Source organism: Microplitis demolitor, chromosome 7 (genome assembly GCF_026212275.2).
Source record: "Microplitis demolitor isolate Queensland-Clemson2020A chromosome 7, iyMicDemo2.1a, whole genome shotgun sequence".
NCBI classification, from domain to species: Eukaryota; Metazoa; Arthropoda; class Insecta; order Hymenoptera; family Braconidae; genus Microplitis; species Microplitis demolitor.
This window is the reverse complement of record NC_068551.1, coordinates 16,119,494-16,136,302: the sequence shown is the minus strand read 5'-3', so window position 1 is coordinate 16,136,302 and position 16,809 is coordinate 16,119,494. Positions and strand designations below refer to the sequence as shown.

Genomic DNA, 16,809 nt, shown 5'->3' with positions numbered 1-16,809 from the left:
AAAATTTTTTTTATAGTTTCCATGCTCATACATTAACTTTGTACGCTGCATTGTGCTATCAATCAAACTATCGAGCAGCCCATGCGCTTTGTCTTCATGTCGATCAAAAACAATTGTTGTATGCGATACGTGCTGAATATATGTCAGGTCCATTACGTCAAGGATTTTATGATCTTCTTATTGCTTTACATCTTGAATCACATGCAACGACAATGGAAATTTGTAAAAATGAATACATAATTCCTTTAGGTATTTAATTATAATAATTAGCAACAATTAATATTAATCGTTATCCACATGTCATAAATTTACCGTTGTAATTTCGTAATAGTTTGATATTACTACGGTTAGATTGGTCAGTTTATTTATTATAGTTATACAATATGTTTACCGTATTTATGCTGTGGAGTTACCAGAATACCATTGTAAAATTACTACTAAGATGCCTAACTTTTACCGAAAAATTATATTTAAAAACTAACTCTGTCTTCATCGTATACATAGCATACGATAAAAACAGAGTTACATTTCTGGTGATATTTTTATTGAATAGGTTCAAAAAATGGTAGAGATGTTTTTTGGTGGTGTATTTTGTTGGTAGAGATATATTTTGGTATAGTTAAATGCTGACATAATGGAAAATTGTAAAAAATTTAGTTTTTTTTCTTTACTTCTGAATTTGAAATCATCAAAAATGATTAAAATATGAAATTTTTATTTTATTCTAGTAGTTAAATATTTTGAATTTATTTCGTGAATTTTTGGTAATGACTCGACAAAAAAACTGGCCAAAAAAACTGAAGTTATACTACAACTATGCAGTATTTATACCGTGAAATTGCGGCATTTCCAAACCCGCGAGGGATTGGTTTTAATTAAAAGATGAACAATAAAATAAATTTATTAATTGTAGGACAAGAATTGAAAGATCTTTATGAAAATGAAGAAATGTGCCATAGTTTAAGGTACTTGGAGACAGAATCAGTACGACCGCAAATGAAAATGACTGATATCAGGTAAGTTTTAAACCCCAATGGAGTGACGAATCCCTTTACTAATCAAACGGCATCAAGGTTATTTCCTTCCAGTGAAAACCAAAACATCGAGAACATACGCAGCCTCTACAGTCCGTACTTTCCATTGGATATTGTACGCGATTACGTTATGATGGCACTAAACGAAGCTGTTGAAATAAATCAAGTGCACAATCGCGATCCTATTGGTGGCAGCAACGAAAATCTTTTTTTGTATGTCATTGAATAATTGCAGCTTCAACGATTTATTATTATTACTATGCTTTTTTTTCTTAGCACTTTTAAATAATTAATATCGAGTGTTTTCATATAATTATTGATGAGATTTATATTTTTAGACCTTTATTAAAACTTACTGATCGACTATTACTGGTTGGAATGTTGAGGAATGAAGATATTGAAAAACTTCTTATTATGATTAATCCAGAAACTTGGGACCCAACTTTTGATAAAGGTTAATAATTAGTTTTAGTTAATAAAATTATTTTGCTATAGTTAAGTCCGCAAAAGAATGATTTTTTCACTACTTGGCTATGATGAAGTACCTGAATTTGCACTAAGGTGCATACGCAGTAATGACTTATTACAGTATTAACTGTAGAAAAATGATGGGAAAAAAGATCATTCTTTTACGGACTCAGCTATAAATATATATAAAAGTGAGGCTTCACTTATTTTAAACCCTGATTAAGAAAAATCATTTAATCCATGCTAAGTGAATTCATACAATTCAATTTAACTCACTATCCTGATTACACTGTAAAAAATCGGGAGTGATTACGTATTTTATTTACTTTCGAATTCAATCCGTCACTCAGAGTATTTGAATTTTTGAAAAAAAGTAAAGATATAAGATCTGAGCTAGTAGATGTAATTGTGATTCGATTGTTATTCAAATTTAAAAACGTTTAAAATATGTGGAGCCGTAAAACCGCGCATTGACTAATATTTGAAACTAATTAGATAATAATTGCAAATTATCATCTTTTCTGTTTTTAGAAGGAAAAGATGAACACAAAAAAGGATTATTGCATATGAAAATGGCTGAAGGAGCAAAATTACAGATGTGTTACCTCCTGCATCATTTGTGTGACACTCAACTGCGTCATAGAGTTGAATCAATAATCGCATTTAGTCATGATTTCGTTGGAGAACTTCAAGCCGATCAATTACGCCGTTATATTGATATAAAACAATCCGATTTACCGTCAGCAGTTGCCGCTAAAAAAACCCGAGAATATCGTTGTCCGCCACGTGAACAAATGAACGCAATATTGAGTTTCAAAAATTTAGAAGACGACGATCCGGATAATATTCCATGTGGAGAAGAATTGATTGCTAAGATGAATGAATTTCACGGTAAACTTATGTCATACGTTTCACTTCAAGCAATCGAAGAGTCTTCAGATGCCGCAAATGAATCTGCAGAGCCTCCTAAACCGGAAGGCTGGAAAAAAGTTTTTAATATTATTCCCTGGAAATCACAGGCACTTATGATCAAAGAAGTTGAAGAAGAGCAAAAACCAGAAGAAGAACCTGTTAAAAAAACTCCTGAAGAAGTATTCCGTAAGGTTTTGATATCGACTATTGTCAGTTGGGCAGAAGAAACTCAAATAGAAACACCAAAACTTGTGCGTGAAATGTTTAGTCTTCTTGTACGACAGTATGACACAGTAGGAGAATTAATAAGAGCTTTAGAGAAGACTTATGTTATCAATAGTAAAACAAAAGATGATGTTGCTGGTATGTGGGTGGGTTTAGTTCAAATTCGTGCATTGCTGCCTGTCCAAATGTCCCAAGAAGAAGAAGAATTAGTACGAGAAAGATTGTGGAAACTCGTTAATAATCACACATTTTTCCAGCATCCTGACTTGATTCGTGTGCTACGTATTCACGAAAACGTTATGGCTATTATGATTAACACACTGGGACGTCGATCCCAAGCACAATCAGATGCCCAAACTCAAGCGCAAATTACTGAAGGCGAGACACCTTCTAAGGAGAAAGACACCTCGCATGAAATGGTCGTCGCTTGTTGTAGATTTTTGTGTTATTTCTGCAGAACTTCGCGACAAAATCAAAAAGCTATGTTTGATCACTTTAATTTCTTACTTGAAAACAGTAATATTTTATTGTCAAGACCTTCGCTGAGAGGTTCGACGCCTCTAGATGTCGCTTACTCCTCATTGATGGAAAATACTGAACTTGCGTTGGCTTTACGAGAACATTATTTGGAAAAAATTGCCGTTTATCTTTCACGTTGTGGTTTGCAATCAAATTCAGAGCTTGTGGAAAAAGGATATCCGGATCTTGGATGGGATCCTGTTGAAGGCGAACGTTATCTTGATTTCTTACGTTTCTGCGTGTGGGTTAATGGTGAGTTAATCGAATTTTTTTATTTTGAAAGTTATCTTAAAATTGTTTTATTTATTCTTAGGTGAAAGCGTTGAAGAAAATGCAAATTTAGTAATTCGTTTACTGATCCGACGTCCTGAATGTCTTGGTCCGGCTTTACGTGGTGAAGGCGAAGGTCTTCTACAAGCTATAATCGAAGCAAATAAAATGTCCGAGCGTATTGCAGATCGAAGAAAAGTAAGTAGAGTTAAAAAAAGAAATTGATCAAATAAATCATCGATAAATTTAATCGGTCAATTCGTGAGTAAAAAAATTTATCAATCGTGCATTCGTGTTTCCCTATAGTCTTATAGTTTTTTTTCCTTGATAGTTACTTTAACTTTTTAGTCTGTAATTTTAAAAAAGTTTTAGTCTTTTAATTTAGTCGTTGTATTTAAAACAATAAATAAACATTAAATGATTGATCGATTACTCAATATTTTTATTTTTGAAAATAATTTGGATGACGCACGATGCATGTTTCAAATACGTAAATTTAATTTTGTTAATTTAATAATAAAAAAACTCTAAAGCGTGAAAGCAACAATTACTGTCTCGATAGTTATAATAATAATAGTAATTTATCCAAGCATGATTGATGTCTCAGACTAATAGATTGTCAATGTAGCGTTTTAAACAGGTCCATGATGAAGCCGAGGGTAACGCCATAATCGCGCAGTTTGAACACCCGCTACCTGAGTCCGATGACGATGAAGATTATATTGATACTGGAGCGGCTATTTTGAACTTTTACTGTACACTTGTCGATTTATTGGGCCGTTGTGCACCAGATTCATCTGTCATCGAACAAGGTAATCAATAATATTTATTTAAATAAAAACATTATAATAACCCGTGCAAAAAGAAAAATTTATTCCAAAAACTATCCTGACAGTGAACTTCAAAAATTCAGACAATTCTGAACTTTGAGTTGAACATTTATGTAACTTTAAAATAATTCGAAGTGTGAAACAATTTCAACTAATGTGGAGTTTTTCGGGTTTCTATTTTTTTTTTTAATTTTTTAAGCAAAAATGATTTGAACTGACAATTTCGTGATTTTATATTAATAAGTTCCCGGAAAAATCAGCGTGCATGATCAAGCATGCTCATGCATGATTCAGAGAAGACCAAGCATCGATCATGCCTGAATAATGCACAATCAAGCATGATTCATGCAAGGTCATGCCTGATTATGTAAAGTTATATTCAATCATGCATGACGAGGAATGAATTGTTTCGCATGATTCGTGCAAAGGCATGCTCATACATGGACATACATGATTCATGGACAGTCATGTCTGATCATGTATGAAGGGCAATGAACGTTCATGCAAGAACTTGTATGACTCAGTATGGTGTTACATGAGCATACATGACCATGTCCGATCTAGCAGAGCCATACTCGATCATGCATGATCATAAATGATAATAATTCATAAAATTCATAAAAAATTCTAACAAAACTCAAAAAATGTTCATAAATATTTTCAAATCATTATAATTTGTTTTTGTCTCATAACTGAATAATTTTGGTAAGAGTCGTAAATGTTCATAATTCCTTTTTTTTCTTTTAATGTTCTTCGAATCCAATAAATTGTCAAATCAAATTAATTTTGCTTGAAAAATAAAACAAAAAACAGAAACGCACAGGAAAATCTTACGCCAGTTAAAAATTGTTCACTTTCTAATTTTTTCAAATTTCCAAAAACGTCCAACTTAAAGTTCAGAATTGTCTCAATTTTGGAAAGAACGAATTTTTTTTATACGGGAGTTTTATTTAACGAAAAATAAATTTTTCAGGAAAAAATGAATCATTGAGAGCACGAGCAATCTTACGATCTCTCGTTCCACTGGACGATCTCCAAGGAGTATTGTCTTTACGATTTACTCTTTTGAATCCAGCGGCCAATCAGGAGAGACCAAAGAGTGACACTCCGTCAGGATTAATTCCAGGGCATAAACAAAGTATCGTATTATTCTTAGAACGAGTATACGGTATAGAGACCAAAGAATTATTCTTTAAAATACTCGAAGAAGCTTTTCTACCTGATCTACGTGCTGCTACGATGCTAGACAGGAACGATGGTTATGAATCAGACATGGCACTTGCAATGAATCGTTACATTGGAAATAGTATTTTGCCTTTATTAATTAAACACTCGAAATTTTATAATGAAGCTGATAATTACGCTAGTTTACTTGACGCAACACTTCATACTGTCTATCGTCTCAGTAAAAATAGAATGCTGACTAAAGGACAGCGTGAAGCTGTCTCTGACTTTTTGGTAGCACTGACTAGGTACCTTATATATTTAAAAAATATTTACTTTCTCTAATAAAGTCAGTTGATTTTAAATTATAAATTTTTTCTGAATAATTTCAGCCAAATGCAACCGAGTATGCTGCTAAAACTTCTCCGCAAACTCACAGTTGACGTTTCTAAGCTATCAGAGTATACAACTGTTGCTTTGCGAGTATGTAAAAGTTTTATTTTTAATAAATCCCTGAACCATGCTAATTTTCAAGCATTAAATCCTTTTGAAAAAATCAAAATCACCCGTTATTTAATAATTTGAGGAGATTTGAATTTTCTATATACTTTACATTCATTTTTTCATGATACCAGCATCAAGATTTGAAGTTTCAGTGTCTCTGCAGCCAATCGAAACTGGCCAATTTCAGTCTAATGCCGCGAATTAATATTAGCAACTGCGTAAATTGCGAACTCTCTTTTCTTGAGAAGAAACAAATAATGTTTCTACCTACTGACTGAAGGCTTTTGCAATTTAAACTTTGATACTTGTCATTTGTGTAATAGGAATTTACTGTTATGCTAATAGTTAATCACACCATTGATCTTAAATTAATTTGTTTCTGACTGGCTGCTGATACTGAGACTGAATTTCAATGCTGGTAACCATGAAAAATCTAGTGTGTAACTCAGGATGAAACACGATTTCAGACTGCGGGTGATGTCAGCCAATTTCATCCTGGTCTGAAATCGTTTTATTTCATCCCTTGTCACACAATATGCGATTAATCACTAAATAATAGTCGAGTTTTTTAATTAATAAAAGATTTGGCGGGATTCGAAAATATAAAATTATTTTAAATATTCTTAAATACTTTTCAATCGCTTAATAATAATTGCACTCCATTTTATACAGAGATTCAGAAGAATTAAAAAATCTCATTTTATAGAAAGATTTGGAACACTGAAATCATTCACGTTTTTAAATACTTTTGATTTTTTTTTACCGCTAAATAATAGTGAAACCTTGATTCCTGAAGAGATTTAGAACGACTCAAAAGTACTCAATTTTTTTAAATACTTTTAAATACCTTTAAGTTTTCAGTCACTACAAATTTTTTTAATCGCTTTCAATACTTTTTAATTTTTATTGATAGTTCAGAAAGATTGAAAAACATTCAAAGTTATTCAAAATATTTTTTGATAACTTTTCTTAATCATAAATATTAAATATATTCAATTAAAATAAATTAATAAAATTTTTGAATAGCTCCTTACATTGCACTACGATCGTTGTGCAAAATATTACGGATCTACTGGCGGTCAGGGTTCAAGTGACGAAGAAAAGCGTTTGACGATGGTGTTATTCAGTAATATTTTCGATTCATTGTCGAAAATGGATTACGATCCTGAGCTTTTTGGTAAAGCGCTACCATGTTTAACGGCGATTGGTTGTGCATTACCGCCTGATTATTCACTATCAAAGAATTATGACGACGAGTGGTACAGTAGTAAATCAGCCTCCACACAATCAGCCGACGGACCATATAATCCAGCACCGATCAATACGTCAAGTGTTGTCCTTAACAATGACTTGAATCAAATTGTTCAAAAGTTTTCCGAACATTATCATGACGCTTGGGCTAATCGCAAACTTGAGAATGGATGGACGTACGGTGAATCATGGTCTGATGTCAATAAAACTCATCCGAGATTAAAACCCTACAATATGTTGAATGATTACGAAAAGGAACGATACAAAGAACCTGTTAGAGAAAGTTTGAAAGCTCTGCTTGCTATTGGATGGAGTGTCGAACATGCTGAAGTTGATGTTCCTTCAACAAATCGAAGCTCTTTGAGACGATCTTCTAAGAGTCAGGTATTTTTTCCGAATAGTAATAAAATTAATTATGCATAATTACGATTCCACTTATTTTTAATGAGTACTTTTTAATAAATTCCATCAACAAATACAGTCGACTATACGTTATAAGCCTGCCCGTAATAAGCTTCTTCCCATCGGCAGTGACTGAATTATGTACCAGGCAGCTCGTTATAAGCTTCCATTAAAACAGTCAAACTTATAAATTAAGAACAGGAAAAAATAAATTAATGATGAAAATTAACTTTGTGTTTTGCGGAAAATAATTAAATCAACATTAAGTAAAACATAATTTATTTCTTATAATTGTAATTATAAATTATATTCAAAACTTATGTGACAATTTAAAAGTTTAATGATCATCAATAAAATTATTATTATTATTAATAATGTAAGTAATGTAATACCGTTATTATTATAATAATTATAGGTATAAAAAGATTAGTATTTATTTTAGCACTATAAGCACCAGAAAAATCGGAGTAGTGGCGTATAAAATAAAACGTAAATATGACATTTAAAGTCATATAAAATGAACTTGGCTTATAACGGATAAAGAACAAAACTGAGTGCATAGTAGTGGGGAGACTGAAACTCCAAGAAAAGTTTCTTCTACATCCCCTAGACCAGGCTTATAACGGATAGTCGGCTGTAAATAACAGCTAGATATTGTGGTTATTAATATTTGAAAATGTGTGAAGCTGTAAAACAAGATAATTTTATGTGGACATTTTTTGGTTGAATATTGTAATAGGGATATTCAGTGAAGAAATCATTAAATTTATAAATTAAATTCATTTGCAGAGTGATGCAGGAAATCCATTTAATTACAATCCACATCCAGTTGACATGACAAATCTAACATTGAGTAGAGAAATGCAAAATATGGCTGAAAGATTAGCTGACAATGCTCACGATATTTGGGCAAAGAAGAAGAAAGAAGAATTAATAACTTCTGGAGGAGGAATTCATCCACAATTAGTACCATACGACTTACTTACTGATAAAGAAAAACGTAAAGATCGTGAGCGTTCGCAAGAATTTTTGAAATATCTTCAGTATCAAGGTTATAAACTTCACAAACCAAATCGCGGAGGTGAGACTGAAGTAGCTGGAGCTGGAGCAGCAGTTGAACTTCGGTTCGCTTATTCCCTTCTTGAAAAATTGATCGCTTACTTAGACAAAGCCACCATTAACATGAAACTTTTGAAACCATCTGACACGTACAGTAGACGTAACAGTTTCAAAACTTCAACCCGTGACATTAAATTTTTCAGCAAAGTTGTATTGCCTTTGATGGAAAAATACTTTAGTACTCACAGAAATTATTTTATTGCTGTTGCAACGGCAACAAATAACGTCGGCGCAGCTTCATTAAAAGAAAAAGAAATGGTCGCTGCATTGTTTTGTAAATTGGCTAGTTTATTACGTTCGAGACTTGCGGCATTTGGCGCCGATGTACGTATTACTGTACGCTGTCTTCAAGTACTTGTCAAAGGAATAGATGCCAAATCGTTGGTTAAAAATTGTCCTGAATTTATTAGAACGTCTATGCTAACATTCTTCAATAATACTGCTGATGATCTTGGTCACACGATTTTAAATCTTCAAGAAGGTAAATACAGTCATCTTCGAGGTACACATTTGAAGACATCAACGTCATTGTTTTATATTAATAGTGTTGTGTTACCAACACTTACTGCAATGTTTGATCATCTTGCTGTTTGTGAATATGGCAGTGATCTTTTACGTAAGTTTATTATCGATTATTTTTATAAAAATTCTATAAATTAAACTCCTAAATTGATCACACCACAAAATATTCAAAAACAAAATTATCAAAAGACAAAATATCTAATCATAAAATAACTACAAACAGTAAGGTTCCATTTTGAAACTACTAAAAATTTCGAGTATTGTAACAATCAGATGTATTCATTATTCTTCTAAGCAGGTCTAACAAAAATTTTGCTAAAGAAACGCGTAACTTTATCAATGAGCCAGGTGTAAGATATCTATTATATTCTTTCGTACAATGTCATGTTTAAATTATAGACACTTTCACAAAACTAACGCAAGATACACGAGATTGGTTCTTTACATACTATCTTGTGGAAGTGTATGTAGTACCTCGAGAAAGACTTTTGTGGTTAGTGTCTTAACCAGCAATTTTGTTGATGAGAGATGAAACCTCAAAATGAATATAAAATTATTTGAAACTTAATATTATAATATATAAGATATATTTATATAAATTTATTTTTGAGCAAACTTGCACCGAAAGTTTAAATTCTTGTCTTGTTTAGAGTGAAGTAATTCGTTCTTTTCTTTTATGAGAGAAAAAAATGATAAAAATTAGCGCATGCGTCAGTCTTCCCACAAACAGAAGCAAAAATTTAAGCTCAGGTACTGATCTGTCGAAAAATAGTATACACACCAAGGTAGGTCGTCCCAATACGCGTGTTAGCCACCCTCGTCTTCGGCTTGGGTAGACAATTATACACACCTTCGGTGTGTAATATACTATTTAACCATACTCTTGCACCGAAATATTGAATTCTTGTCCTGTTTAGAGGGAAGAAATTCGTACTTTTCTCTTTCCAGAAAACAAATGATCCAAATTCAGGTAGACAATTAAGCACGCCAATTAAATTATCCTATTTTCCTCCCTTAGTGTGGAATATACTAATTTCATATCACTTGCATTGAAACCGCGAATTTGAATGCTTGTTTTGCTAGTTGAAACAAGCCAATTTCGGACCAACGCGATTTACGGGTAGAAACTGATCAGTTCTTTCTCTAGGGAGGAAAATTATTAGTTTATGACTTGATTCAATTCCTGTCAGAATCGCTTTTATTTTTTGTAAGTTTTTAATCATTACGTCATTCTAATAACCAACCAAATTGACAGTTTAATTTGGAAAGTTAAAATAATAATATGAGTTCTAATAAAAAAAAATTATTGAATCAATAACAGCCATTGATCTGCTTGTTAAATTATTTAAATTTCTATATTCAAAGTACAGCATTATGTTTTTGTCACGCTATCGGTCAAAAATTATCCTGTTTCGAGTGATAAAACACATTTTCAGACTTTAGGTGATGTCAGCCCTCGCCTTCGACTCGAAATCAACTTCACACTTGTCTGAAATCGTCTTATTTCATTCCCTGTCACGCAATATACTATTGTCTTTGGATATTTTTTAGTAGATATTTAATATGGTTACCCAGAAACTATTGTTGTTATTAACATAATAAATTATTTATGATTACAGTTGATCAAATTCAAGTGGCGTCATACAAAATGTTAGCATCACTCTATACTTTAGGAACAGACGCATCTTTAACCCACGATCGGAAATATTTGAAGACTGAAATTGAAAGAAATAAACCAAATCTAGGCTCATGTCTCGGTGCATTCTCAAGTTGTTTTCCCGTAGCTTTTCTTGAGCCGCATCTTAATAAACATAATCAATTTTCTTTGCTAAATCGTATTGCTGATAATTCTCTCGAAGCACAAGACATTATGACGCGAATGGACTCAAGTATGCCGACATTAGAAACAATTCTAGCCGAAGTAGATCAATTTGTCGAGTCAGAACTAACTTATATCGATGCCCCACATATCGTTGATGTCATACTACCTCTACTGTGTTCTTATCTACCATTCTGGTGGGCCCAGGGTCCAGATAATGTTAATCCCACCGAAGGTACTTATGTTAGTATGGTAACCAGTGACCACATGAATCAATTATTGAAAAATGTATTAAAATTAATTAAAAAAAATATTGGTAATGAAAACGCCCCATGGATGACACGTATTGCTGCCTATACACAACAAATAATTATAAATTCCTCAGAGGAATTATTGAAAGATCCATTTTTACCGTTAGCTGAAAGAGTTAGAAAACGCACGGATAATATGTTTCATAAAGAAGAGTCATTACGTGGCTTTATTAAGTCATCGACTGATGATACTTCTCAAGTTGAAGCACAAATACAAGAAGATTGGCAATTACTTGTACGTGATATTTATTCTTTCTATCCATTGTTAATTAAATATGTTGATCTTCAACGTAATCATTGGCTGAGAAATAATATTTCTGAGGCTGAAGATTTGTACAATCATGTGGCAGCAATTTTTAATATTTGGTCAAAGTCACAATACTTCCTTAAAGAAGAACAGAATTTTATTTCTGCAAATGAAATTGATAACATGGTACTTATTATGCCTACCGCTATACGAAGAACTGCTACTGTTACTGACGGATCTGCTCCTGTTGGTGGCGGAAAGGTTTGTATTAACCCTCAATCGTCTACTTTCAGTACAAATCGTGACGGTTACAAAAGTCCTTTAGAACCTAGCGTCTTTGATCATCTGTAAAAATCAAAATAGACAATATTGTTACAAGAAATTGTATAGAAATATTATTTAAATATTTTTCTGACAGTTGAAATTGATTATTATTACAAATTTTCATTTCGAGCTAAAAAAAAAAAATAGTGATGAAGAAAATAGGAAAAATAATTTTTGGGCATAAAATGACTATGGCTCTGTTAATTTTTAATATTTTCAACTAAATCTTACAGGAAATTTTTGATGAATAAATACACTTTGACATAAGATCGATGAAAAAGTTAAATCCTCGAAAAAATATATTTATTTTAGTCAATAAAGTAAAAAACTTTTCATCGTAAATTTAAAAATTATCAAGAAAAAAGTGTGATTGGTTTTTTTCAAATATCTTTATAAATATTGAGTTATTTGAGAAATTTTAAAAAACTTTTTTTGTAGTGCTTTAAATTCTCTACAAAAAAGTAAATTCCCGTGTAAAAAATATTTGTTCCAAAAACTTTTTTGATAGTGAACTTCCAAAATTGAGACAAATCTGAACTTTGAGTTGAACATTTTGTGAGTTTATAAAAAGGTCATAATTAGTTCTAATCACTCATTTTTTGGACTATTTTTGAACGAGTCAAAAAGTGAAAAAAAAAAAAAAAACTGACCTTTCCAAAAAGTTCTAATAAAAGTAAAAAAATGTTAATAAATATTTTCACATCATTTTTTTTTTTACCTCACCTGAATAATTTAAGTAAAAGTTGTAAATTTTCATAAATCCTAATTAATTAATTAAATTTTTTTTTTTAATGTATTTCGAACCTAAAAAATTATCAAATCAAATTATTTTTGCTTTAGTAAAATTCCAAAATTCTTCAGCTTAAAGTTCAGAATTAACTCAATGTTAGAAATCCACTGCCATGAAAATTTTTGTAACTAATGCTTTTTACACGGGTTGTATTTTTTTTAAACTGAATAACTACAGAGATGTTTGGAGTTTAAAATTGCCGGGGTTCTTAAGGGTGGATGCGACCGTTGAAGGTTCAACAAATAAATTACTGAGTCTTTGTAATTAATAAGATATTTATGTAAGTACTTTTTTGTAACAGAAAAAGAAAAAGAATCGTGATAAAAAGCGTGATAAAGATAAAGAAGTCCAAGCATCATTAATGGTAGCCTGTTTAAAACGTTTACTACCAGTAGGACTTAATTTATTTGCCGGTCGTGAACAAGAATTAGTTCAACACTGCAAAGATCGTTTTCTAAAAAAACTTCCCGAGACAGATATTGCAGAATTTGCGAAAATACAACTGACATTACCAGATAAAATAGATCCTGCAGACGAAATGTCTTGGCAGCATTACTTGTACTCGAAATTGGGACAGAAGAAAGATATAGTTGAATCTGGTAAAACGCCACAAACTGAAGACGTTGTTATGAGAATCACCGACATGGCCAAAGTTCTCTATGGATTGCACATGGTAAATTATTTATAATAGATGCTTTTAAAAAAATTATAATTCATTAAAGGCTAATTAATTTTTTCTGATTTTTCTATGAGTTTTATAATTTTTTAATTAGTATGTTTATTTTTAATTATGGTTAATTTATAAATTTTTTTCTTGAGTAGATTGATCATCCTCAGCAGCAAGGCAAGAGTAGTTACAAATCCGTGGTCTCTATTCAACGGAAACGAGCGGTTATCGCTTGTTTCCGTCAGAACCCCTTACATTCCTTACCCAGGTATCCTTATTTTTATTTATGTGTGCTCCTTTATGATTAATTTATTAAATTTATTTATTTAACTGCTATTTTAACAGATTGCTGTGATTTTAAATATTTATAACAAATATAATAATGCCCTATTAAAAAAATCCATATGGGTATCCAGTCTAGATTCCTATGTGGTTTTCTACATGGCGTTTCCTGATGGATTTCTACAGGAATGAAGCATATTTATATACTCGTATAAATAGACGATAGACCCAGAAATCCAGATACCCGGATTCTATAAAAATTACTTGTATAGAAACCCAGATTCTAATGTGAATTCCCCATAAAGAAATCTATATATCCAAGTTTCTATATGGAAATCCAGGTATTGACAGTTTCCTATGTAGATTTCCCGTATGGAAATCAGAATACCCATGGTTTCCTCCATGGATTCTTATATAAATCCATACTTTTCTATATGAATTCCTATGGATTCACATGCAATCCCACATGGATTTTTTTGATAGGGTGATAATAATAATAATTTATATTTTTTGAAAACACTGTACATCAAATTTTGTCAAATGATAGGAATTCAATTTAAAAAATTTTGAGCCCCCATAAAATTAGTGAAAAATTATTATAATCACGAAATAAAAATTTTCAAATTGAACAAAAATTTTTTTTTGTCAGTTTAAATGAAAATTTTTTTAAAATTTAGCAAATTCGCTTCATTAGAACGTTACGGCAAAAAGCAGTCATAGAAATATAATTTTATGTTATTTGTACAATTTTTAAGGGCTATAATTTTTAAATTAGCCGACTGATTTCGGTTTTGATCAAGGTAAAGAATTGACAATTATCAATTTTTTTTAAGCTTCGGAAAACCGAAAACTTTAAACGATGGTTGATTTGAACTTCAAACTACCGTATTTTCAAAATTTGAATTAAAATCATATTAAAATTTGAATGAAAGATAGAAAAATTTTGAAAATTAATTTCATGAGAAAGTACTAAATAAAAAATTTGTAATTTAGGTAGAAATGTGTTAAAATATGATTAAAATTTAGATATTGTATTTAGTTTTATGAAACTTCAAGAACGTTACAAAAATCTGGATAGCAAATATTTTCCGGCTTTTTAAACTTGAAGAAAATTAAATTTTGCCTTCACCCAAGTAGCACAAAGACAACTTGAAGATGTCATAAAAATGTCCTTTAAAAGAATAAGACAAATTTTATTTTGTCTTAAAGCCAAGTTTTTTTAAATAAATAAGACGTACAGACGTTGGTCCTGGTAGTCATAAAAAATTATGTTCTTTTTCCAATCTTAAACATATGTTTCAATTTAAAAAATCGGTTAGATGACTTATTTGACAATTATTTTTAATTTACTTTTTGTCGTCACTTGTGTCGAGGCTTTTCAGCAGATTTTTTTTTCGGTGACATAAATTTCTGATCGCTTTTTCAACATTTTGGCTCCTAATTTGTAGGTCAAAAAACAGCCTCAAAACTGCTATCTTAGAGATGTCACAAAGCCAAGTGTGCTATTAGGGTATTTGTAATTTTACGAATTTTCCGTCGCCGATATTTTTTGAATTAATCAACCGATTTTGATGGCCAATGCTGCATACAACACAGCTTTTTAGCCTCTATTGCTGAAAAAAATTTAGAAATTAGTCAGTTCAACTAGCCACGTCAATGATCTAATTCAATTAATCCGTTCAAAAATTACAGAATTTTCATATACACACGTGTGTAAACTCGAACATCATCTTGAAATTGGAATATCTTCTTAGAACCTCAAAACGTCGAGATCTGTTCAAAATTCAGTTTTCGAAAATCGGGCCGTAACTAATAACTTCCCTTATTTGAAAGTTATCTTTTTTCTTGGTAGGAAGTTGAAAATGTAAACTTTGAGTTGTATGCCGTTTTGAATTTGGGATTTTTTTTTATTTTTACACGTAAGCTTTAAATTACCATCAAGATAAATTTCGCGCGTACTTGGCTCTATGATGAAAAATCACAAGAAATATCTATTTTAGTAACTTTATTAACGGATATCTGAAAATCTAGAACGGATACAAGATTTTTATTTGTACAACCGGGTTTGGCGAGTAGAAACTCATGTAAAATTTTATTCCTATCGCAAAGTTTGAGTTGTACGGTGTAGTAATTATTGACAGTAATAATTAATTTAAATATGATTATTAACAAAATTAGTTGTATGTGCATGCTAAACTAATAGGCTACTAAACCATCACCATCGAGAGACGGTTGGAAGCGTGTTTTGTGTGCAGCGAGAAAACGCGCTGCTGTTGCATGTCTTCGTAGTGAGCCTTTATATAAATTAAGAAGGTAAATTACTTAATATAGTATATTACATACCTAGGCCAGTGAAATAAGAAAAGTCTCAGAGCACATGTAATTGTTGGCCGAGGCGAAGCCGAGGCTGACAAACATGTGGTCTGAGGCTTTTCTTTTTACTGGCCAAGGTGCGTATACTATTTTTCTGCTCGACGAAGCCAGAAAGTTACAACTTCGTTCAGGGCAGCGGCCCGAAAGTCGCCAATTTCCGGCCGGAGGGCAGAAAAATTTTTTTATTTTTTCTAATAATTGCATTGTAAATTATTAAATCATCATAACAATGATAATATAATGCGTGATAAATTATTTTAGACATCGCGCTATAAATATATTTGCAAGAACTTATTATGAGTTGTGGCTTCAAGATGAAAATGTTGGACAGGAAAAAATGATTGAAGATTTAACGGTAATTTTATAAATAATTTATTGAATAAAATATTTATAAAACATGTAATTTATAATTATTTATATTATTTATGGGACAGCAAACTTTCGAAGACGCGGAACTCAAAAAAGTCGATTCTGCAGAAGACGAAGGAAAACCTGATCCCTTAACCCAATTGGTAACGACTTTCTGTCGTGGTGCAATGACTGAACGTACTGGTGCACTGCAAGAAGATTTTCTGTACATGAGTTACGCTCAGATTATTTCAAAATCTTGTGGAGAAGAAGAAGAAGAGGGTGAGGATGAAGAAGGCGGTGGTGGTGGTGGTGAAGAAGATGGCAGAGCTGCAATTCATGTAAGTTCTTTTTTTTTGTTTTTAAATAAAAATAAAAGCTTAGCTTGTGTTTTAAGTTTCAAGCGAATGAAATTTAATTGAATTGAA

The 16,809-nt window shown here is 31.6% G+C and overlaps 1 protein-coding gene across 3 annotated transcripts in view; it reads left to right on the top strand.

Annotated features, from left to right (window-relative positions):
- The window catches only part of LOC103571418 (ryanodine receptor), a 64,582-nt gene that overhangs the window by 34,050 nt on the left and 13,723 nt on the right, over positions 1-16,809 (top strand). For 2 of the 3 annotated variants that reach the window (XM_053740734.1, XM_014439916.2), the window contains 16 exons: positions 17-249; positions 914-1,016; positions 1,089-1,247; positions 1,373-1,488; positions 2,034-3,410; positions 3,472-3,626; positions 4,069-4,240; positions 5,232-5,730; positions 5,815-5,905; positions 6,953-7,561; positions 8,369-9,314; positions 10,840-11,858; positions 13,013-13,384; positions 13,534-13,646; positions 16,295-16,388; positions 16,468-16,722. In XM_053740734.1, the coding sequence (XP_053596709.1) occupies positions 17-249; positions 914-1,016; positions 1,089-1,247; positions 1,373-1,488; positions 2,034-3,410; positions 3,472-3,626; positions 4,069-4,240; positions 5,232-5,730; positions 5,815-5,905; positions 6,953-7,561; positions 8,369-9,314; positions 10,840-11,858; positions 13,013-13,384; positions 13,534-13,646; positions 16,295-16,388; positions 16,468-16,722 (6,313 nt within the window). Of the gene's footprint in view, positions 1-16; positions 250-913; positions 1,017-1,073; positions 1,248-1,372; positions 1,489-2,033; positions 3,411-3,471; positions 3,627-4,068; positions 4,241-5,231; positions 5,731-5,814; positions 5,906-6,952; positions 7,562-8,368; positions 9,315-10,839; positions 11,859-13,012; positions 13,385-13,533; positions 13,647-16,294; positions 16,389-16,467; positions 16,723-16,809 lie in introns of all 3 variants that reach the window. The other variant, XM_053740733.1, reaches the window with a different exon arrangement.